At 36.4% G+C, this 23,699-nt stretch overlaps 1 protein-coding gene across 3 annotated transcripts in view; it reads right to left on the bottom strand.

The window, feature by feature from the left end:
• PRKD3 (protein kinase D3) overlaps positions 1-23,699 on the bottom strand; it is a 53,415-nt gene that overhangs the window by 14,149 nt on the left and 15,567 nt on the right. For all 3 annotated transcript variants that reach the window (XM_023747734.1, XM_023747717.1, XM_014448099.2), the window contains 10 exons: positions 22,436-22,593; positions 18,568-18,760; positions 14,827-14,904; positions 13,521-13,704; positions 11,747-11,870; positions 9,274-9,351; positions 7,628-7,904; positions 3,413-3,465; positions 2,151-2,223; positions 1,171-1,277 (listed from right to left, as the gene is read on the bottom strand). In XM_023747734.1, the coding sequence (XP_023603502.1) occupies positions 1,171-1,277; positions 2,151-2,223; positions 3,413-3,465; positions 7,628-7,904; positions 9,274-9,351; positions 11,747-11,870; positions 13,521-13,704; positions 14,827-14,904; positions 18,568-18,760; positions 22,436-22,593 (1,325 nt within the window). The remainder of the gene's footprint in view (positions 1-1,170; positions 1,278-2,150; positions 2,224-3,412; positions 3,466-7,627; positions 7,905-9,273; positions 9,352-11,746; positions 11,871-13,520; positions 13,705-14,826; positions 14,905-18,567; positions 18,761-22,435; positions 22,594-23,699) is intronic.

Here is a 23,699-nt window from a genome sequence, read left to right as displayed (position 1 = left end):
CACACCGAATTAATAGAAACTTGCATGTTATGTATTAAATATTATATACTATTTTATATGATATTAAATATTAAAAAGATAAAATAAGCATTTATCAGAAAAATAGATAAAGCTAAATCTTATCCTCTGGGTGACTCCCAAAAGAAGTAAAAATGTTAAAAGAAAATAAAACACACAGTAGCCCGGCCGGTGTTGCTCAGTGGTTGAGTATCAACCCATGCACCAGGAGGCTGCATGTTTGATTCCCAGTCAGGGCACACGCCCTGGTTGTGGGCTGGATCGCCAGAAGGGGATGTGCAGGAGGCAGCCAATCCATGTTCCTCTCTCATTGATGTTTCTCTCTCTCTCCCTAAAATCAATAAAAACATATTTTTAAAAACATATAGTAATTTATTTTATGGGATTTTAAGTCACTGCCAATATATCTTTAAAAATATACCTTAATGGATTAAGCCATTAATAAGTTAAATCTTTAGACTTTTGAATTAATAAAATAACAACTACTACTGTTATTTAGTAAACAATTTTTTAAATATGTTTTTATTGATTTCAGAGAGAGGAAGGGAGAAAGACAGAGAGCTAGAAACGTCAATGATGTAAGAGAATCATTGATCAGCTGCCTCCTGCACACTCCCTACTGGGGACCGAGCTGGCAACCCAATCCCATGTGCCCTGACTGGGAATATAACCATGGCCTCCTGGTTCATAGGTCGACACTCAACCACTGAGCCACACCAGCCGGGCTAAAGGTAAATAATTTTTAAGCAGTCTTTATTTTTATAATAATTGCTGTAATAGTCAAGCACCTCATCTGTGAGAATTGGTTGGTACAACAATGATCTAACAAAATGTGTTGATAGGTATTAAGAATAGTATTTTTTAAAAAAGATTTTATTTATGAAAATGTCTTCTAAATAAATTACTACCATAGAGCAAAATAATGGCAGTCTTTGTAACTCTTGGTTTACTGTAATTTAATTTTTCCTTTTTAAAAAAGAACTTAAGGAGTTAATTCAGATGCTCACCACCCTCTCACTAAGCCAAAAGGCCATGAGACCAAAACAAAACCAAACAAAATCCCAAATCTTATTCTTATCAGTACATTAAACAGTCTTCGATTAAAAATTAATAAATCAAAAATTAAAACCCCTCAAAGCATCATTTTTTTACCTGTAAAATAGCCACTTCATTACGGAGTTGACTTTCCTGTTTTGTGGGAAATCTCATCTTATCAATTACTTTAATAGCCACATCCCTTCCAGTCTTCCTATGTTTTCCTATTTTTAAAAAAAGTATAGAAAAGAAAGAAGAAGCAAATTGACAGCTCACATGCAATACAAAAGCTTTATCTGAAAGTTGTCCACAGACTGAAATTTATATGAATTTGCTCTTATGTTTCTTTTCTTTGGCTCATTTTGTTCTTTCTCCTTCATTCACCTTAATTTTGAGAAATAAATTATTTGACCCTAATAAAGGGAGTTTTATTATTTGAAATGGTAGGAAATTTGAATCAACTTGTTTGATGAAAAATAATCTGCCTTATTAAATAAATGATAGTTAACTGGCATTTAGAGACTCTGTCAAGATGGAAACATTGTACCAATGAATTAATTTTATTCTAGGTTCACTGAATCAGCGAGTGATTTAACCACATATAAGGGCAAGCCTGGAGGCTGTAAGGCCAACTAGGAGACTACTGTAATAGTTTTAGCAAGGGATGACAAGGGTTTATCTTTTGTTAAAGCTTATAAAGTACCCTTATGTATATCAAGTTAATATTAACAACCCTGTGAGCTTGCAGATCAGCTTTTATTAGCTCCATTAAACTGATGAAGATACTGAGGCACAGTGAGGTTAAATGACTTTGCCAATATCCTAAGTCACAGAGCAAAGAGTAGACAAATGGTCTCATTTGTGTTGGAAAACCAGTAGGACATATACTTCAATAAACAGGCATAACTTCAAACCATTTATTTTTCATACACAAATATGTGCGAGCTACAGAAAGAGAAAAAGTAGGCTACTGTGAAACTAATTTTCTTATTCTTTCTGTAACTTAATTGTGACAAGATGTAACAGCTGGCAGATGTTTTAAAATTTCGCAATGTTTCTATAGTATGTTCTATATGTAAACGGCTATAGACACTTACCTCCATAAACGATGCCAAACTGGCCTGAACCAAGCACCTCATCTGCAAAGATCTGGTAAACAGTACTGATGTCCTATTTAGAAAAAAGTAAGCAGTAAGTATAACTGACCCTTACAAAGCATTATCAACATCTCTAACTCTTCAAACAGTTAAATACATTTTTGTTTTTATGACATAGGCAACTAATTTTGATAACAATATTTTATGAAACATTGGCTTTGTATGTTCTAGAAAAGTGAGCCAAATTTTCATACTATCAACCTCAATGTGCAAGTATAATGTATTCTCTAAGAAGATCATTGGGAAAAAATGCTTTGAATTTAAAAAAAAAAAATCTTGCCCTGACTGGTTTGGCTCAGAGGATAGAGCATTGGCCTGTGGACTGAAGGGTCCCAGGTTTGATTCCGGTCAAGGGCATGTACCTTGGTTGCGGGCACATCCCCAGTAGGTGGTGTGCAGGAGGCAGCTGATCGATGTTTCTCTCTCATCGATGTTTCTAACTCTCTATCCCTCTCCCTTCCTCTCTGTAAAAAATCAATAAAATATATTTTAAAAAAATTAAGAACAAAGTTTTACCTATTTTACCATTAAAGAGATTTGCTATCTTTAATTTGAAAACACACACACACACACACACACTCTTAAAAGGTTCATATTATTAAGAGTAGGCTAATTTGGAAAGACTGATGAACTCTGCCCTCCCTCCCATTTCCTTCCTTTCTTTTTTTTTAAATAATGGTGGCTGTCAGAAAGTTCTTGGGGGTGTGGCACTCTCTAATGCTACTGCTCTTCAGTCAAGGTCACCCTTCTGTTGGGTATGTACTGCAGTCTCCATGATGTTAGGGACTCCATCTTGTTTAGTGTTACATTCCTAGCTAGTGCCTGTCTCATGGTAGTTAGTCAAATAATTTAGTCTCCTAGGCCTCAATTTCTTTGTTGGTAAAGTGGGAATAATAACATCTATCTCACTAAACTTCTGAGTAAATTAAATGGGAAAAATACAAAGTGTCAAGATTTCCATTGCCTGATACATAAAAACCTGTACAGCTGACCCTTGAACAATGTGGGGGTGAGGGCTGCCAACTCCCATGCAGTCAAAAATCAACATATTACCTTTGACTTCCCAAAACTTAACTATTCCTGGCCCTTTGCATATGAGGATTCAACCAACTACAGAACAAAAATACTGTTTTCACTCTGCAATTGGTTGAATCCAAGGATGTGAAACCCGAGAATAAGAAAAACAGGTAATTTTTACTTACCACATTTTCCTGGATCTGACAATTAGATACAGAGATACTAGTAGACAAATCTTCTGTAAAATATAAGAATGATGCATGAGAAAAGAACAGAACTGTTAGTATATGACTTAAAAATATTAATATTTACTAATATGTGAATGCTCACAGTATATTAAATTTAAATCACTGGCAAACTTTCAGTTAATATAATGTAATTACATTTGTTAAAAAAAAATTTACACATGCAACACTAATCCAGGAAGAGGAAACTGGTTCAGTCATATAGGATATATCCATATAAAGGAATATTATCTAAACCTTTGATAGTGTAGAGCTGTAAGTACTAAATCAGAAAGCTATCCATGACATATCATTAAGTGAAAAAAAGGTAAGTTGTAGGATGGCAGCAATTAAATTAAAAACAAACCAAAAATACGATTGCTTCCTGTGAATGAAAGAGCTGGGTTTGGGAAACAAAGATTTTATAGCCTTTATACACTTCTATAACTGTTTGTATTTTTTAAAACATAAAAGGCATATGCATTACTTTAATATAAAAATTGAAAATTAGGTAAATCTATATATTGACATTGAAACACATCTGATATATATTAAATAGTGGATAAAGTTGTAAAAAGAACAGAGAGTATGACCACATTTTTGGTAAAAATAAAAATATGACAATACTAGTGACCCAGTGCACAGATTCGTGCACAATGAAAGGAAATTAATTAGAAGGTGGTCAGCAGGGCGGGACTGGGTGAGACAGATGGACATGCCCTGGAGCCACCCTCCCAGGCTCGAAGGGTGTCTGTGGAGTGAGTGGGGTCCCTCGGCCTGGCCTTGCGGGGATTGGGCAGAAACCGGGGAGTGGGTCGAAACTGGCTCTCCGACATCCCCTGTGGGGTCCCGGAGTGTGAGAGTGCACTCTGCAAAGTTGCTGTCGTACAGAGTGTGGAACACAAACCCAAGTGTGCAGTAAACCAGATTCGGGGCGACAGTGCCCCAGTAACAACATAACCCATAGCCGAAGGTGGAATCACGTGGCCCCACAAGGAATCAGACTCCTTCCTTTCTGGTTTCCGGGTGTGTCACCCGAGAACCACCGCTGCCCAGTCATTGCAGCTCAGCAGCTCCTGTGTTGAGCGTCTGCCCCCTGGTGGTCAGTGCACGTCATAGCTACTGGTCTGACGATCGGACACTTGGCATATCAGCCTTTTATACATATACATATACATATACATATACATATACATATACATATACATATACATATACATATACATATACATATATAGTAATATAGGTGCCCCTTCCCCCAATCTCTTCTCAAACCAATAAATATATAGCAAACTATTAATAATAGTTTTCTGAGGGGGGAGGTATAGAATTGGGAATGGGAAGATGTTTTATGTATATAGGGAGTACTTTATCATTTTACATAGTTCTACAAAGTTTAAATGTTTGTATTACTTTGAGAATAAAAATAAGAAATTAGCCCTGACCGGTTTGGCTCAGTGGATAGAGCATCAGCCTGCGGACTCAAGGGTCCCGGGTTTGATTCCTGTCAGGGGCATGTACCTTGGTTGCGGGCACATCCCCAGTGGGGAGTGTGCAGGAGGTAGCTGATCGATGTTTCTCTCTCATTGATGTTTCTAACTCTCTATCCCTCTCCCTTCCTCTCTGTAAAAAATCAATAAAATATTGTGGGCACATCCCCAGTAGGAGGTGTGCAGGAGGCGGCTGATCGATGTTTCTCTCTCATCGATGTTTCTAACTCTCTATCCCTCTCCCTTCCTCTCTGTAAAAAAATCAATAAAATATATATTAAAAAAAAAAATTAAAAATATAAAACTTCATTAACAAGGAAATGTAAATAAACTATACATCAAAAGTAAGTAACGTGACTGTCAAAAACTCCATTTTAGTCAATTTAAAAATATTTCAGCTTGGCTGGCATGGCTCAGTGGTTGAGCGTCAACCTATGAACAAGGAGGAGGTCAGGGTTCGATTACTGGTCAGGGCACATGCCCAGGTTGCGGGCTAGATCCCAGTAGGGGGCATGCAAGAGGCAACCAATGAATGATTCTCTCTCATCACTGATGTTTCTATCTCTCTCTCTCCCTCTCCCTCCCTCTCTGAAATCAATAAAAATATATTTAAAAAAATATTTCAAATGTTGAATATTAATGAAACAAAAAAAGTACAGCATCCACAAAATTCCCAGTTTAAATCAGTATGTATTTTGTTTCAAAGGCCTCCACTATCTAACCCCATCCAGTTTTAATTTCTATTGCTTCCCAGGAGAACTCTGCTCCAGGTAGGTTGTTAAAGGAACAGCAACAGCAGCAGCAACACAGTAATATATCACTAATGTGTCAGAAACTGCTAAGTGCATAAAGAGCATTTATTATTCCCACTTCAGAGAAATGTAGAGGCCAAGATCACATTGCTAGTAAATGGCAGAACTGGAGTTTTGTTGTCACTTTTAACCTCTCCCCAATTCTGCTTTTAGGAACCCTTAACCCTAGGGGGCCTGTCCATGTTTGGGCTTGAGAAGGTCCCTAAGTCCAATTATAATAACATTTTTGTGCATGTACCTGTATTATATTGGGGGAAAGGTCCATGATTTTCATTCAAATATATTACAGTTCTACCAAATTCCCTCCAAACTTAAGGAGCACTCTGAATATACATCTATTCACCGTCTAACAATCAATATTAGACACCAAACATGTTCATGGACTTTACCCTTGTCCCTTTGATCACACTTGTCTCCTCAACTAGAGAATACTACCCCCTTCACCTCTTTCATTTAGCCCTGCCTACCCTAAGATCCAAGCTCAAGGTCCAAATCAGGTTTTTCTACCATGAAGTCTCTATTTACTCTTCCATTCCACATTTGAGTTCAAGTAATGCATTACTCATTTTTGCACTCTACTGCTTTATGTACCATCTAACACTTGTGTACATGTCTTATCTCCTTAAATAGCTTTTAAAATTCCTGGTTTTCTTTTATATTCTAGCTCAGGGCCTAGCATAATGTCAAGAATAGCTATACAAAATACAGCTGATCTGAAAAAAACTTAATTTAGAAACAGGTTGAAATGTTTCAACTTAAATATACCGTATTTCTCTAATAACTGAATTATGTTTCCCCATAAATAACATAATGCCAATAGAGGGAAAGTGCCATTATAATATGGCTTTCTGATTAAGTGTTCACTCAAACCTTTATCAAATTTTGTCGGTGCAAAGGACATGTTTCAATAATTTTTTAATGCCCTGGCTGGTTTGGCTCACTGGATAGAGTGTTGGCCTGGGGACTGAAGAGTCCCGGGTTTGATTCCAGTCAAGGGCATGTACCTTGGTTGCAGGCACATCCCCAGTAGGGGGTGTGCAGGAGGCGGCTGATCGATGCTTCTCTCTCATCGATGTTTCTAACTCTCTATCCCTCTCCCTTCCTCTCTGTAAAAAATCAATAAAATATATTTAAAAATAATAATAATTTTTTAATATTTCTGCATGTTTTAATGCGGTTAAAAGAAATACAACATTTCTGACTTCAGAGTTCATTGAGTGTGATGTGAACCATAACCCTTTTGCAGTGGTTCTCAACCTTCTGGCCCTTTAAATACAGTTCCTCATGTTGTGACCCAACCATAAAATTATTTTCGTTGCTACTTCATAACTGTAATGTTGCTACTGTTATGAATCGTAATGTAAATATCTGATATGCAGGATGGTCTTAGGCGACCCCTGTGAAAGGGTCGTTCGACCGCCAAAGGGGTCGTGACCCACAGGTTGAGAACCGCTGCTTTAGAGCCTGTTATATCCCACCATGAAGCAAAATACTAATACCAGTAGTTAATCCAATGAGAATTCATGGATGCTAAACACTTCTGTATATCTTATAGGTTCTTCTTCATTTAATACTGACAACCCTAAAAAGAAGGTACTATTATAGAGAGGTGCAGTATTTGTCTAAGACCACACAGCAAGGTAGCCAAGCCAGGATTTAAACGTAGGGAGACTGACCCTAGAGCCTAGCTCTAGGGGACTGTATGTATACACTATAACCAGAGTAACTGTATAAAAGAGTTAACTAATGGTATTGGTTACACCAGACAAAGCTTAAAATGAGCATTAAAATATATACAGAAAACATGATCACATGACAAAATACTTAAGAACCAAAAGGGGGAGGGGGAAGCCATCAACAAGCTTATTGCTTACTGTGATCTTTCCCTTGCCCGGGAGAAGTGCAAATACTGGCTTGAGGGGTAACAGGCATGAGAGCCTGGCGAATTGCTTTTTCCCAGCTCTGTGCTACATCAAGTCCAATTCCAGTGGCAGCAAGAACAGGATTGTGGGAGCTGTCTCCATTGTTCTCACCAACAAAGTATACCATAGTATCAGTGATGATTTCAAAACAGTGTGGGTTGCTGCCTTGTGAAATGTTTGTGAAATCTTGTGGCGAAGATATGCGTAGAATTTCTGAAAGTGGAATTTCCTGAAGTAAAAAATTAAGCATTAGAAAATACAAAACTTCTTTGTTTCTATTTTTAGTACACTAAATAATCAGATATGCATTTCTAATAAATGCTATTAAGATGAACACAAGTATGTGGGCCATGGAACACACAGTCAAGTCTTATGACAGTATCTTCCTTGAATGATCTGCATGTCCAGTGAGGCCAGAGGCAAAACATGGAGTGTAACTATCAGTGATTCAGGCCTATTGCAAGTCATTAGAATCTAAGGAAAGAGAGGAGTTAGGAAGCCAACAGCCGTTATATTCAATACTTGCCAACTGTCATTAAATCAACTCAACAACTACTTCTCTACCTGCTGTGGTCTGCAATACAGGGTGGGGCAAAATTAGATTTACAGTTGTTCATATGGAAAATAATACAGTAATTAATAATACAAGAATAAATTCTGTGTTTCACATACTCACAACTGTACGTGAAACCTATTTTTTGCCCCACCTTTATGTCCCCAAAAGGAGTACCAAGCAGAAATAAGAGCAGCAAATTCAAATGTCAGTATAGGTTGTTTAAGCACTCCATTTGGTTCTGTCCATACTGTAATAATCATTCATATTTAGTCCACTTTGTAGGGCAAAAAAAGTTATTAACCTCCCCCCCCAACCTAACTTTAAGTCAGGGGTCCTCAAACTGCGGCCCGCCGAAAACATTTATCCGGCCCGCCGGGTGTTTTTGCCGCCGCTGCCTGATCTGCTTAGCAGCCGACTTGTCCCGGGCCCACAGTGCACATGTGTGGAATGTCTGAGGGACAGTGAACTGGACCCCTGTTTAAAAAGTTTGAGGACCTCTGCTTTAAGCCAATTGTTTCCACTCTCTTTCTTACTGATACAACTGCCACACTTAAAATCTTGTTATTGTCAGTCAGTGACATGGCAAAATGCAGAGCAAGCCCAGCAAAGAATACTATACAAAATATATGAAGAGACAAAAGAAGCATCTGAGAATTGGGACTACGGGTAAAATGGAAGGTGAGGGAAACACTGACTTAATACCATGTTGGCCTGTTCTGGACAGGTCACGATCATGTGAGCTTCTAAACAGTTTAATCCAAGTCTTAAGACCAGAAGTAAAGCAGCAGCAACCTGACAGGCAAACCAAAAACAGAAACCACAACAGAAAGACACCCTTTGGCAGCAGAACTGTTGTGGGGGGTGACATGGACAGGTGGGGGACAGGCCCTTCAACAAGGAACTGAACAGTGACTTCTATAAACTGTATCAGGCAGAGTCAGAATAGGTATATTCCAATATAACAATTAATGAGTATTATTTAGATATATTTGGAAAACATATAATCTTTTAATGTACATATTTTAAAATGTAAAATCTTTACCTTATAATACTTTGATCCAGATTCATTTTGAAACAATGTTAGACATTTGCTGTCAAGTCTCCAATAATGCCTCTTTCTCTATAAAATAAAGAATATAAAACTGTGAAGTTCAAAAATAATGATTCCTCCAAAGCACTTTTCCTTTCATTTCTATTCATACATTTGTACTATTTAGTAGGTTTAAAATTCATGAGGTTCAAAATTCTGAAAACATATAAAAGATGTACAGTAAAACCTAGATAAAACAGACTAATTCAGACAAGGGGTATCTGATTAAGCCAAAAGTCCATTATATAATAAAGTAGGTTTTCCAAACGCGTATGTTAAAAAATTGACAAATTCGTTTACCTGTTTTTACTTATGTAGACACGTTTGTGTAATTAAAATTAAGTATGTATGAAAAGTTTAATTTCACATAAAAGTTTTCTGTATGTATAACTGTAATTTAAAGTTTATACTGAATAGGTCTAGTAAATGCGTGCATTCATCAGTCACCTTGAGTAAACAGATGTACACAGCTGGGGCATGGCTTATTGCACATGGGAACATAGGCTGGCACATATTAAAACTGCTGCAGAAAGTCACGCCACAGGACAACAGAACCAATTATCACATGCGATGTGGAGTGATCACATGTTAATTATTTGCTGAACACTGTTTACGAGTGGCAACTCTGGGATTTAAATATGTAGACTATAGTTGTAGATATTTATGTTGGTAAATTGCTAGAGTGTTTTTTCCAACATATGGCCTATTCAACTAAAATTTGTTTAAAATAACAGTGAATTAATAACAAAAAAATATAACCTGTTAATTTAATTATATGCAAATCTTGGTTAAAAGTATTTTAAAATTAATAGGGAGTTATTTTCACAAATGACATATGGACTGGAAATTATGTCCATTAAATCCAAAGTCTGTTAAATTGAGGTCCACGAAATCAAGGTTTACTCTATAGTGAAAAGTATACTACCACCATCGCTCATATACTGCTCCTACCCTTATGTATATGCAGCAATGTTACCAGGCTTCGGAAATCCTTTTAGAGAATTTTATGCATGCACATGCAAATACATGTGCATTACACACACAGATATGTAATTTACCTACAGGCTAAATTTCTAAAGATTGGCTTGCTGGGTCATAAGGTATGCGCACATGTAATTTTGCTTAACATTTGACCCAATTTAAAGGCTAATCAGCAACATGAGTACTTGTTTACTCACATCTTCACATATGCAGTATTTTACCAAACTTTTTGATCTTTGCTATACTGATAAAAACTGGCATTCATTGAAATTTTAAATTGTATTTTTAGATCAAGCTCTTATGTTTAAGAGTAATTTGTATTTCCTTGTCTGTGAACCCTGTTCATTGGCTTTTCACTTAGGAATATGTATTTAGGGTTCCTCCATGTCTTTCCATGGCTTGGAAGCTCACTGCTTTTTCAGGCTGTGTAGTATTTCATTGTCTGGATGGACCAGTTTACTTATCATTCACCTACTGAAGGTCACTTGATTGCTTCCAAGTTTTGGCAATTATAAATAAAGGTAATATAAACATCCATATGCAGGTTTTTATATGGACATAAGTTTCCATCTTAAGGGGCTGTAACATTTTGCATTCCCATCAACAATGAAAGTAAGTGTCTGTAGCTCTTTATCAGGGGTGGGGAACGTCCAGCCCGTGGACCATATAAAGCCCACCAAATCATTTGGTCTGGTCCTGTCAAGGCATTAGGAGTGGGTTAACTAAATATTTCACCAAATACAGCAGGCTAATTTTTAAGTTGGTAATTTTGTATGGCCTACAAATGATGTTATAAATATACAAATGGCCCTTGGCAGAAAAATGGTTCCCAACCCCTGCTTTATATCCTCACCAGCATTTGGTGTTATCAGTGTTCTAGATTTTAACCATTCTACTAGGTGTATAGTGGTACCTTGCTGTTTTAAGTTTTATTTTTCTGATGACATATAATGTAGAGAATCTTTTCATGTGCTTATTTGCCATCTGTGTACCTTCGTTGGTGAGGTATATGTGAATGTCCTGGGCCCATTTTTTAATCGTGTTTTCTTTCTCTTGAGTTTTAAGAGTTTTTTGCATATTTTGGAGAATAGTTGTTTATCATGTATCTCTTTTGCAAATATTTTCTTCTAGTTTGTGGCTTGTCTTTCCATTCTCTTGACATTGTATTTTATAGAAAAGTTTTTAATTGAAATTAAGTTCAGCTTATCAATTATTTCTTGCACAGGTTATGCATTTGGTGTTTGTTGCAGAGAGTTATGCAAAGGATCTATCCTTAGACCCTTTCTGAATCTTTACTGCTCCACCAGTTTGTAAGATAGTACCTTAAGCATTCTGCCTTTCAAAAATTCTTTACAAGTATCTCATTCTCATTTTGATTTAAAAATGCACAAAATAAAGCACGTAACAGATGCACTATCATATTTAAATGCCTGTGATTACTGACCAAGGTGTCCCTGCTGGTGTAATGGACCATCCATCCTTCCTTCACCATCGTGCTGCTCTTCCTCTTTGTGTGCTTGATGGATTGTACGACCCTCATTAGCGGAATATTATTGCTTGTTGATGGACTAAAAAATATTTAATATTTATGATAAATATTGATAATTTCAATTTTTAAAAGTCATATACATAAGCAAGTCCTTTTTAAAGATAATAAGTAGACAAACAATGGCTTAAGAAGAAAATAAATGTATCCTGTTAGGCTGATACACAGTTGATCTATAAAAGATTATGATAACACTAAAGTCCTCATTATTTGTCATAAATATTTTCCAGAGATCACAAAACATAAGAAAACAAGGAACAGAGCAGAAAGAATCCTCTCCAATTGGAAGATCTGGAGCCTGGGAAATGGTCCCATTTGGGATTGCTGTTGAGAAAGCTTCCAGCCGTAGGTAACATGGTAAGTTAGTATATTCACAACCAGGCAAAAGACAAGTATACCTATACTCAAATTCTCATGGTTCAAAAGTCAAATTTCATTGTTCATGTTGTTAGTACTTCTAGTAGAAGAAACTGAAGAGAAAATTATTTAAAGATATTAAGAAAATAAATAATGTAATGAGTCAAATTGGTTAACACTGAAACATAGGCCAGTAACAGTGTGGCTGGAAAAAAAGAGCAATTTTGGGCGTGTGTATAAAAAAAACACTGTTTTTGAATTTGAGTCTCAAAGAGTTAAAAAATACTTTCTCTTAAAATTATGAAATATTCATGCTTAGGAAACTAAATTCTTTAAGTAGTCTCTAAATTGGGTACATAAGTTTTAGTTAATAATGATTATGATAAGACCTGTATTTAAGGATAAGCCAAACTGAATAAATGACAACTCTGCCACGTGAGATTGATAAATGACCCATTTCCTTTAAATATCTCTTTGTTGCCAATGAAAAATAAAACCTGCCAAAACGGTAATATTCTACTATGAAGTAGTACATCCTTATAGGGCTTTATATACAAAATACTGAATTCCTGTTAACAGAGGAGATATTTACAAGGTTTATAATCAAATAGCATTTTTACAAAGTGCTAAAAGTTAGATTAATGTGGTAGTATGAAACTACCCCTAAATTCAGCACTAACATTTTTGTGTAACAGTCTCAGGCATATATTCTTACCATGTATCACATCGGGCAATCTACTTGCATGAAGGCTGTGAAACTGGTTGCTTTAACTCAGGGGTGGGAAACCTTTTTTCTGCCAATGGCCATTTGGATATTTATAACATCATTCGAGGGCCATACAAAATTATCAACATAAAAATTAGCCTGCTATATTTGGCCAAACATTTAATTAACTCACCCCTAATGCCTTGGCAGAGCCAAACCAAATGATTTTGCAGGCCTTATATGGCCCTCGGGCCAGATATTCCCCACCCCTGCTTAAACTGGTGGTTTAATGCTGGCACTTTGTGAGCGCTGCTCCACAGCTAGATATCACATCTAGACTATATTTAAATAAAGCATTTTTGTCTTTAAGAAAACAGAATTCTCATATCTATCTATCTTGAGTGGATGGTAAGAGTAATATAGTTTATTTCAGAAATACTGTAGTGCATGTAAAAGAATAAGCCACAATTTAATTAGATTTTAAATTACATTTTTATTCCACTTAAAGAGATTAAGTGGAACAAGTACAGCTCCATTTTTTTTCATTAACAGGGCTCCTGGACCTACCTTGCCTTTGGAAAAGGCTTGCAATACCTAAACATGTATTACCTGATGGTTTTCACAGCTTCTTCATCTCTTTCCACATCGAGATCAGATGGATCGAGGAAGAACATTTTATCTTCTGGGGGAGATGGTTCTTCCATGTCATCCAAACCCCTACCACCATCACTGTTCATGTCACTACTGTCAATATCCATTGGTATATCTGACTCTGTTCCCAGACTGGAAGGTTCTGGCAAAATTTTAAATGAATTACAGAGTTTTATACTAATGGGATATCAACACATCCAAACAGAAACAATATATTAAATGTGGAAAAAAAGTTTTAAAACTCTTTAAATAATCAGTAAAATTTGAAAGATGCTCAAATTAATTAGTATACAGATAATAAATATACATTAAAATAAATATAAATAGTATTTCATATCCATTTGACAACAGTTAAAAGTGAAAAAAATACATGAAAAGATTTCAGTAATGTAGAAAAATTAGAAAATCGATCATGCTCTGTCAATGATGTAAACAGCAAGCTTAGAAAACACGCCTTAAGAGAAAATGTTAAACTCTTAAAGAGCTGTAAAATTTCATCCCTTCTCTTTTCCTCCTACAAAACCACTTACATTCAATTTTTACCAGTCATGGAAATGTTAAAGAAAAGTTATGCTGAAAGTTTAGAGTCATTACTCCTTCCTTCCAAAAATGGTAATCACTTTATTAACACTCTTGAAAAGAGAAAAAAAAAAAAAGGCAAAAATGGGGAAATGCCTAGCTAATGATTACTTGATGGAGAAAGAGACAGTGAGGCTGTACAATGTGTTCTAATAACTATGGACTAAGAAGCCAGACCATATGGATTCAAATCCCAACTCTACCACTTATTGGCTGTATTTCATGGGCAAATCATTTAATATCTTTGTGCCTAAGTTAACTCATCTGTAAATATTTAACATCAAGGGTTGTTCTTAAGTTAAAATTTCAATGTGTAAAGAGCTTAGAACAGTACCTGGCACATAGTAAGCAGTGAATAAATGTTAGAACTATGAAATAGTTCTAGGGATAACAACAGGGTTTTAAAGTAAGTCTTTTTATGTCTAAAGATGAAAGAAGATATGCAGCACTATTAGCTATATTAGACCCTAAAGTGGTAGGTGGTTAAAGGAAAGATGGGAAGGTATAATTACTAATAAAAGTACACCATTACTGATCTCTGAAACTTGCTTGATTATTAAATCAGAAAAAAAGTCAGTTAAAAACACAGAATAAAATATGCGAATATAACCATATACAAAGATAATAAACAAAAGAATTGTGACCTTTTCTAATCTTTTATAAAAATTAAGAAAAAGAATTTTACCTCCATTGAAGGTAACCTCTCCAAGGCAGTCTCTTGGCACTTTTGATGCACAGCGTTTATGGCAGTTGAATTTGCAATCTAAAAGAACAATATTCAGCTTATTAATTTATGTAAAAAGTTAGGCAATATCAGATATGACTCAAGACTTTCTTTAAATCACTCACAAATAGAGTATTAGAAATGACAATGATGATAAAATTAAGTTTTCCTCTACTAAGAACTCAGGTCTTGGACCAAAGGTCTAGTTTCAAATTCTGAGGCCAACTCTTAACAATTTAACTCCTCAGGGCTCAGTTTATCTGTAAAATAAAGTTAAAATGTTGCTGGCAAGTCCATGTTTCCTTCTCTTACCTCACATTCCTTTCCAATACATGTTAGGCCTTACTTCTTAATTAATTTCTAATTATTAGGTCCTAGTGCATATGCAGAAAAGAGACTAAGATTTGACAACCAGTTATTGGGAATCAGTGAGGGCCTTCCATACAACTTTGTAAGGAAGAACCGAGCTTCTCATGTATGAGGTCTCCCACTTATACATAACTAGAGGCCTGGTGCACAAATTCGTGCACAGGTATGGTACCTAGGCCTGGCCTGTGATCAGGGCCATCTTCCCCTGCTGCCTGCAGCCGGCCCCGCCCCCCGCCCCCTGCCCCGCTGCCACCCACCCTCACTTGCCACCCACTCCTGGTTCCCCGTTCGCCATCAGGCAATCAGAGCCTGCTGGCTGCGGGGAGGGACCAAGAGGTCGGCCATTCCGCCTGCTCCCTGGCCCTGCCCCCTACCCCAGTTCCCCATTTGCCATTGGGCGATCGGAGCCTGCTGGCCGGGGAAAGAGACCAAGAGGTGGTCAGTGCGCCTCATAGTGACTGGCCATCCGAGGCTTGTCTGTGCCTCGGGCCGGCCCTGGCCAGCTGGGGGGCTGAGGGGACTGGGCGCCACCATCTTGTGGCTGTGGGTGCTGCCAACTTTGAGGGCGTGGCAATTAGCACATTCCCTCCTTATTGGTTGTGGGAGCCGCCATCTTTTGCAACGGCGTGAGGGTCAATTAGCATACTACCCTTTTATGATATAGGATGTTTCTTTCAGCCTATAAGAACTTCAGTTGATAGCACTGCAGATCACTGTCAGGTACAAGCGATTCGATACTACTCTGTAACTCAGTGGTTCTCAAACTGTGATCCCAGACCAACAACATAAGCATCATTTGAGAACTTGTTAGAAATGCAAACTCTTGGGTCCTGGACACTCCAGACCTACTACATCAGCAGCTCTGGGAGTGGGGGCTGAGAAATGTGTGTTTTAATAACCTCTTTAGGTGACACTAAAATCAGCAATAACTGGGTAAAAATAATTTCAAGTCCTGACTTAAAAAAGAAAAAGCCCCCAAAATTAATAATTTAGTGGATAATAACATTTCATCATATAACACTGTCCTTTTATAACACAGAGGCGCTCCCCCTGTGGGAGCACAATGACCACCAGGGGGCAGCTCCTGCGTTGACCGTCTGGCCCCTGGAGGTCAGTGCACATCATAGTGACCAGTTGTTCCGCCATTTGGTTGGTTTGCATATTAGCCTTTTATTATATAGGATATGCTCTAAAGTTGCCTTGCAGTTTTAATATAACAAAGTAAAAAATTAAAAGAAGTGAATAAATGAATAACTGTTTTTGGAATTGTATTTTTTCCTCAAATAACCCAGCATAAATGTTTTGTATTTTCTTAGCTTGAAAAGTGAATGAAAATGATAACTATTTTACTTTTTAAGCATCTTAATTCATATTATAAAAATACTAGGCTCTGGCCAGTGTGGCTCAGTTGGTTGAGTATTTTCGGTGCACCAAAAGGTCTTGGCTTCGATTCCTGGTCAGGGCACATACCCAGGTTTCGGGTTTGATCCCCGATTGGGGTGTGTACAGGAGGCAACCAATCAATGTTTCTCTCTCTCTCTCTGGCTCCCTTCCTCTCTTTCTAGAATCAATGAAAAAAACATATCCTTGGGTAAGGATAAAAAATAAATAATAAAAAATATAGAATCACTGAAATTTTGGTGGTTTTTGATTGATAATCAAAATAACTAGAAATATAACCTACTGCTTTCTGAAACAATATAATCACAAACATTATTCTTTTAGAGCTCTGAGAAGTTAAACTAATAATCCAGTGGCAGTTAACTGGTCATTTCAAAGTTCATGGATCTACATATTTATTTCAGTTCCTCTACAAAATATTGGTTTTAGAATGTATCTGTTCTGCTGAGCAGAGCCGCATTATTTTACTACCTTTTCTAAGATTATCTGCTGGCTAGAATTTGTACATCTGTTATTAATGTTCTTTCCCAAAACATTCCTTAGTGGCTGCTTGCCAATACACTTTAGTGTTGATATTTTAAAGTATTAACATATATTAAATCATATTCAAAACTAAGCTGTTGAAATAAAATTTCAACATGTAATTATGCCTGCCTGATGCTTATTAAATACTTGACAACAATTATACAACCTGTTTTCTATTTGATGCTCTCCTATGCTGTCATATTGTTACCAAGAAAATTTTCTTTTCTTACATACTTGTTAAATTTATATACAATTATTTGATTGTGTGCTGTAAACAGGATTTATTATTGCAAAGACCTCAAACATAAGGTTTATTTAGATAAAACTGATTTGTTCAATTCCACAAATACTTCTATTATATAAAAAAAGTATGGTACCAAGAACTGTTAAAATAATCACATGAAAAATAAGTACATAAGATTTTAGAAAGATTACTTGTCATATCCTGGCTTAATGACGAATAACACATTCCAACTCTCTGTTTTGGTTTTCACAGTATTGTACAGCATTGCTGAGAGATATGAGATTTTTAAAAAAGATAAAATCATTTTAGGAAACATAAAAACATTATATAATTATACAGGAAAAATTATTCCATTATTCTATTAAAACCCTGGTTCATTAACAGATGTTTTTGGAATACTATGATAGTGTTTTGGGTTAGTATCCAAATATGGTGGCTCCTATTATAAGTGGCTTCTACTATATTCCACCTATTTTCAGGAATAGCAGTTTTTGTACCACTCTTCTAGCTACATAATTAATAATAAAAATAACTAAACTCTTGTAGTATGTGTGTATGAATATTTAATGAAAAAAGGAAATCATTACTTTACATCTTATCTGTTTTTGGAATTAGAAAGACTTAAGCTCAAATACCAGCTTACCTGCTTACTAACTGTTCTGTATTGGCAAGTGTTAAGCAGCCATATCTTAGAGATCCAAATTCTAGTTTTCCTGTTTATATTCTAATTTTTCTCTAGCACAGTTCCTGGTACATAGGACACATATTTCAGATAGTAGTAGTAATTAATATGTGTATCGTCTTTCTTTCTTTTTTTAAAAATATATTTTATTGATTTTTTACAGAGAGGAAGGGAGAGAGATAGAGAGTTAGAAACATCGATGAGAGAGAAACATCGATCAGCTGCCTCCTGCACATCTCCCACTGGGGATGTGCCAGCAACCCAGGTACATGCCCTTGACCGGAATCGAACCTGGGACCTTTCAGTCCGCAAGCCGACACTCTATCCACTGAGCCAAACTGGTTTCGGCTTCTTTCTTTTTTAAGTTAACAATTATGAGACCAATTTCTTTGCTTAATGCTTCTAAATATAAATATTTTAAACCTATATTTGCTAATAAAGACAGATATAAATTTTACTTAAGAAAAACATCCAATCCTACCTTTACATTGCATTCCTTGGCGAAAGAGGCCTTTCAGTAACCGCTTGCAATACTGACATATTGTGGGACGGGTATAAGAGTGAACAGCAAATGTGTGCGGAACTTTTACTCTGCACATTACCATCTTTTCCATCCAGATTGGGCGACCACTCCAAGAAGGAATTCTCTTACTTGGTTCTTGGTGAACATGTGACTAAAACATAAGTAATTTCCATAAGCATAAGTCAATATTAAGAAAATATATTAAGAGCTGGGTTTGACCACAAAAGTCATTTTTTTTAAAACAATACAGCCCAAACTCTAAAAATGTGGATCTCAGCAGTTTGCTTTGGAAGCTTAACTGGCCAACTCTTGAAGGAAAAAAGAGCAAAATTTCTTTGCTATTTATGATTTTTAAAAAAAGGGTATTTTCATTCTCACATACACAGATTCACCGGTTAGTTATTTTTTGCCAGGCACACATGGCATTTTTCAAATAAAACATAAAAGCCTTAAAGTCGATTTATAACAGATGTTCAAATCCCTCCAAAAATCTTACCAAGGAATTAATCATGGGAAAAGCAAATAAATACAGAAAGTGTTATTGCTATTCATGTTAAATTACAGAACAGAATGTCTGAAAATATTTCAAAACAAATTATTTTTTCAAATTTATTTTAATACTAAAATATGTGTGTAAAAATTTAAGTTTAATTAATGATGATATACATAATGGCAGATATAAAATTAATTAAAACGTTACCTCCAGTAATTATCCTTTACGAAGTTCCTTGATATTTAAAATGTTTTCCAGTTATTTACACTTTTTCTTTTTGTGAGCAAGAAAAATTAGAGGAGGAGCTGATTAAAAATTTTTGTGTAACCTGAGGAATAAGCGGATTTTTGCAACTATAGCTCTTTCTATATATTCTAAAGAAATAATCATATTAAATTATATGTCAGTTCAATGTGGCTCATTCCATTCATTCAATGTTCATTGATTACTATAGGCCAGGCCTGATACTATGTATGGGGATATAAAAATAAATATAGTCCATGTTTTCAAGCACAAAATCAAATACCTAACTACTTTCTAGATGTATTACATATTTTGTTGTTGCTGCTTGCATCTTCACAGCTAGAACTGAGGTCCTGAGATCTTTCATATGCTTTCTGTAACTAGTCATGTCTGTAATTCAGAAAAGTTGAGTCATTCTATATTGATATATTCAACCAACAGAGGGAAAATAAACTAGAAGAACCAAGAGACAGAGAAGTGTAAGGGAGAAATAAAAGGAGAGAGAAAAAGATTTTTTTGAAGAAAGTAGGAAGAAGAAAAAAGAAAAGCACAGCTGAATGGAGGAGAGCACTCTAAAAAGAATACAAATATAGCCTCCGATGTATAGTTTTTCACTAATGTGTAGCCAGAAATTTTCTAAAATGAATTATGAAGTAGTTTAAGAAAGGTACAAAAAGAATATTAAAACCCAAACCAAACTTGTATGCTTTATTTGTCCAAGGTGTCTGGCTCTAGTCTGCCCTCTCCCCACTTCACCCCCTCTCCACACACAAACACCCTTCATCCATATTGCTATGTATGGAGCACCTTCAGCAAAAAGACCATCACAGTGATTCTGCAAAGCTAACAAAGAAGCCAACAGGAACCAGAAACAGATGTTTAGGCCTTTGTTCATCCTTGGCTCCCTATTCTAGTGGTGATTCAACAGTACTTCTTGCTCCTGCTTGTACCACTTTCAGTGTGTCTCAAGTTTAAAACACACAAGATGGAATAAGACTAATTTAGCCGGTCATCATCAAATGTATTAAGATATCCCTAAAAGGAAGAATTTTCCTAACACATCCCTTCATACGCCAATAGCCAGTTAGTGATTGCCTTTTGTCAGGTCCTGCTGGGATTGGAGTATTTGGGACATGGTACAGAACACGTGCGCAAGGACTATGCCACAGCATGGAGTCTGCACATGAGAACTTAGGAGGCTCTTACTGTGTAGCACTTGAGAGTTAATTCCTCTCTATCCTAGGTTCAGATTTGAGGTTGTTTCCCTCTCCTCACTGCCATCTCCTTTATTCCTAGAGTGTCCTTTTTTCTCACTCTTCCTTCCCTGATTTTCCTCCCTGAGTTCTTTTACTGTACCTCCTTCCTTTTTGAGATTGCATGCATGGACTGACATTTCACTCTACAATTTCTACCTGTTCTAAAATACTCCACACAATCTAACCAATTCAAACATATACTCTACTTCTGATATGTCCCTATGGAATTTTCATCTTCAGGATAAAATATAAACTAATGAATTAAAACGTAATGCCTTATTCATCTGCTCTGTCCTGTTATTTCCTAATCTAGTAATTCCAACTAAGGGTAGCTGGCAGACCAGTATCATTTGTAGGACTCTTAAAAAGAACATATCTCTATCTTACAGTCCCCATTCCTAGCTAAGTTTCCTGTGCAGTTCATGTATAAAACGCACCAGCTTTGCTTTTACCAATCTTTCCCCAAGCTCTTGCATATCTTTAAACTCACTGTTCTCAGTTCCTTATGCAACAGCAGTCTTCTACTTTAAAAATCTCAAATAGGACTAAGCAATATAGAAATATGGGATTTTCTGGTGAAAGAATTTCAGGAGCTTTTACTCTGGTGCCTCAGTTTACAAAATATAGTGATTAGGGCATCAAGAAAACAGCCCAAAGGCTTGATTTTAGCATTAATTTACAGAAGACCAAAGGGTTTATAGAAACAACTAAACTATGAATGAAAATCATTTTAAGTACTATCAAATGAACAAGAAAGTTATTTCTTTCTTCCCTGATCCTCTACCTTTATACTTGAGGGGTACAATATATAAGAAAAAGCTTGCCCTGACTGGTTTGGCTCAGTGGATACAGCGTCGGCCTGTGGACTGAAGGGTCCAGGGTTCGATTCCAGTCAAGGGCATGTACCTTGGTTGCGGGCACATCCTCAGTAGGGGGTGTACAGGAGGCAGCTGATCAATGATTCTCTCTCATCATTGATGTTTCTTTCTCTCCCTTCCTCTCTGATATCAATAAAAATATATATTTTTAATTTTTAGAAAAAAACAGTTCTGGATTTAGTTCTAATAGCACTTACTAAATTTGCTCTATGACTTCAGTGAAATCACTTGACCATTCTGAGTCTCAACTGTCTCATGGTATACAGATGTACTGCTATATCTTACTGGAATACTGTGAGGATCAGTGGGGGCACTCATGCATTCATTCATCACTGAGTATAACTACTAAGTACCAGGTAATGTGCTGGTCATGGAAATGAGCATTGCTTTCTTTAAATAGATCATAAACTCCTTGAGAACAGTCCAGTATACAAATATTACACACACCATTAGGAGGTCTGAAAAGTGCTATGGCATTCAGAAAATAAAATAACTTCTGGGTAGTAAGGGGAAAATCAGGAAAGGAGCTGTTGAGCTAGGCCTAGAAAAAAAATATAGAGGAGCAAGGATGTGTTCAGGGAATGTTGAATAGTACAGACGTCAGACACATAGAATATATAAAAGTTTTCTAGTCAGGAGTTGTGTATTAAGCTGTAATGGGATAAGGTGGTCCATATGTAATATGTAACATGAAGCAAAGTATGGAGACCAGGTGTCAGGATACTGGTCAAGAGACTAATGCAGTGAGGTCCAAGTGATAATGTGATCCCAAAGTATACAAAATGCAGTTCATTACTATTGGTAAGCCCTGTCTCCATAACACATTTTAAGCTTCTTAACTGTAAGAATCTTACTATTCTTTAGCATAAAACTTACGTTCTAAAATGATGTCATATATCCTATACAACCTAAGGAATACCTAGTACAGTGCTGTTCTAATACCTTACAATACGTACCTCTTCAGTGGGAAGGGCAACATACTCCGTTTGTAGAGGTCTTGGGACTGAGAGGCCAGGTCCTGGTAGAGACACATTTGACAGGCGCCTCTTTCTTACTCCACTACAGTTATTTGGAATCTTGAAGGCACAACGTTTATGATAATTTAATCCACAGCCTAAATATATTTTAAAAGGTTAAAAAAAGAAAATAAGAACCCAGACAACAGGCTAAATGGAAGCTAACAAATTCAAAAACAGGAAATGTGTAAGACGGTTTATTTAGAAAGATCAAGTTAGTAGAATGGTAGTTCTTGAACTGTGGTCTCCAAATATGGCATCACCTGAGAATTTGTTAAAAATGTAAATTAGCAAGCTCTACCCTAGACCTATTGAATCAGAAGCTAGCAAATCAGTCCTTGAGGTGATTCTGATGCATGGTAAACTTTGAGAATTACCGGGCTTAAAGCACTTCAACAAATTGTGGCCTGTGTACCAAATCCTTCCTAGGACATTTGAAAATTATATGAAATTCAAGTTTCAGTGTTCATGAAGAATTTTATTAGACCACAGCAATATAACATGCTCAATTTTCTTTCACACTATAACAGAAGAGTTAAGTAGTTTCGAGAACATATGGCCAACAAACCTTAAAATATTTACTCTGGCCCTTTACAAAACAATTTCATTGATCCTTCACCTTAGAGCAGTGGTTCTCGACCTTGGCTGCACATTAGAATCACCTGGGAATCTTTAAAATCCTGATTTCTGGGCCTCATCCTCCGGAAATTCTGTTTCTTTGTTATGGGGTAAGGCCACAACATTAGTAACAAAGAAACAGAATTTCTGGAGGATGAGGCCCAGAAATCAGGATTTTAAAAAGATTCCCAGATGATTCTAATGTGCAGCCAAGGTTGAGAACCACTGCCTTAGAGTTTTTTAAACAGAAATCTGCACCTCATCCTATTCCCTAGCAATTCTAATTTATAACAACTTTGTTGTTGCATGTAAAACATTAATGTTTTAAGAAGAGAATAAAGAAGTTAATATCATTTAGCCACTATTTAGTGCCAAGAATTTTACCCATATTCCCTCATTTAACTATTCACTCTTCATGAAAGCAGTGGAGTAGAATACATTTTACAGACAGAGAAATGATCCTGAGAGGTTTAAGTTGCCCAAGAATATGACCCAGTAAGTGGCAAAGGAAAGACCAAAGTCTAGATCTCTCCAATTCTAAACCTGGGTTACTACCCAGTCACCAACTAATGATCTTATTTTTTCC

Source organism: Myotis lucifugus, unplaced genomic scaffold (genome assembly GCF_000147115.1).
Source record: "Myotis lucifugus unplaced genomic scaffold, Myoluc2.0 scaffold_6, whole genome shotgun sequence".
NCBI lineage: Eukaryota > Metazoa > Chordata > Mammalia > Chiroptera > Vespertilionidae > Myotis > Myotis lucifugus.
Note: the sequence above shows the minus strand (reverse complement) of the source record. Positions and strands in the feature narration are given on the sequence as shown.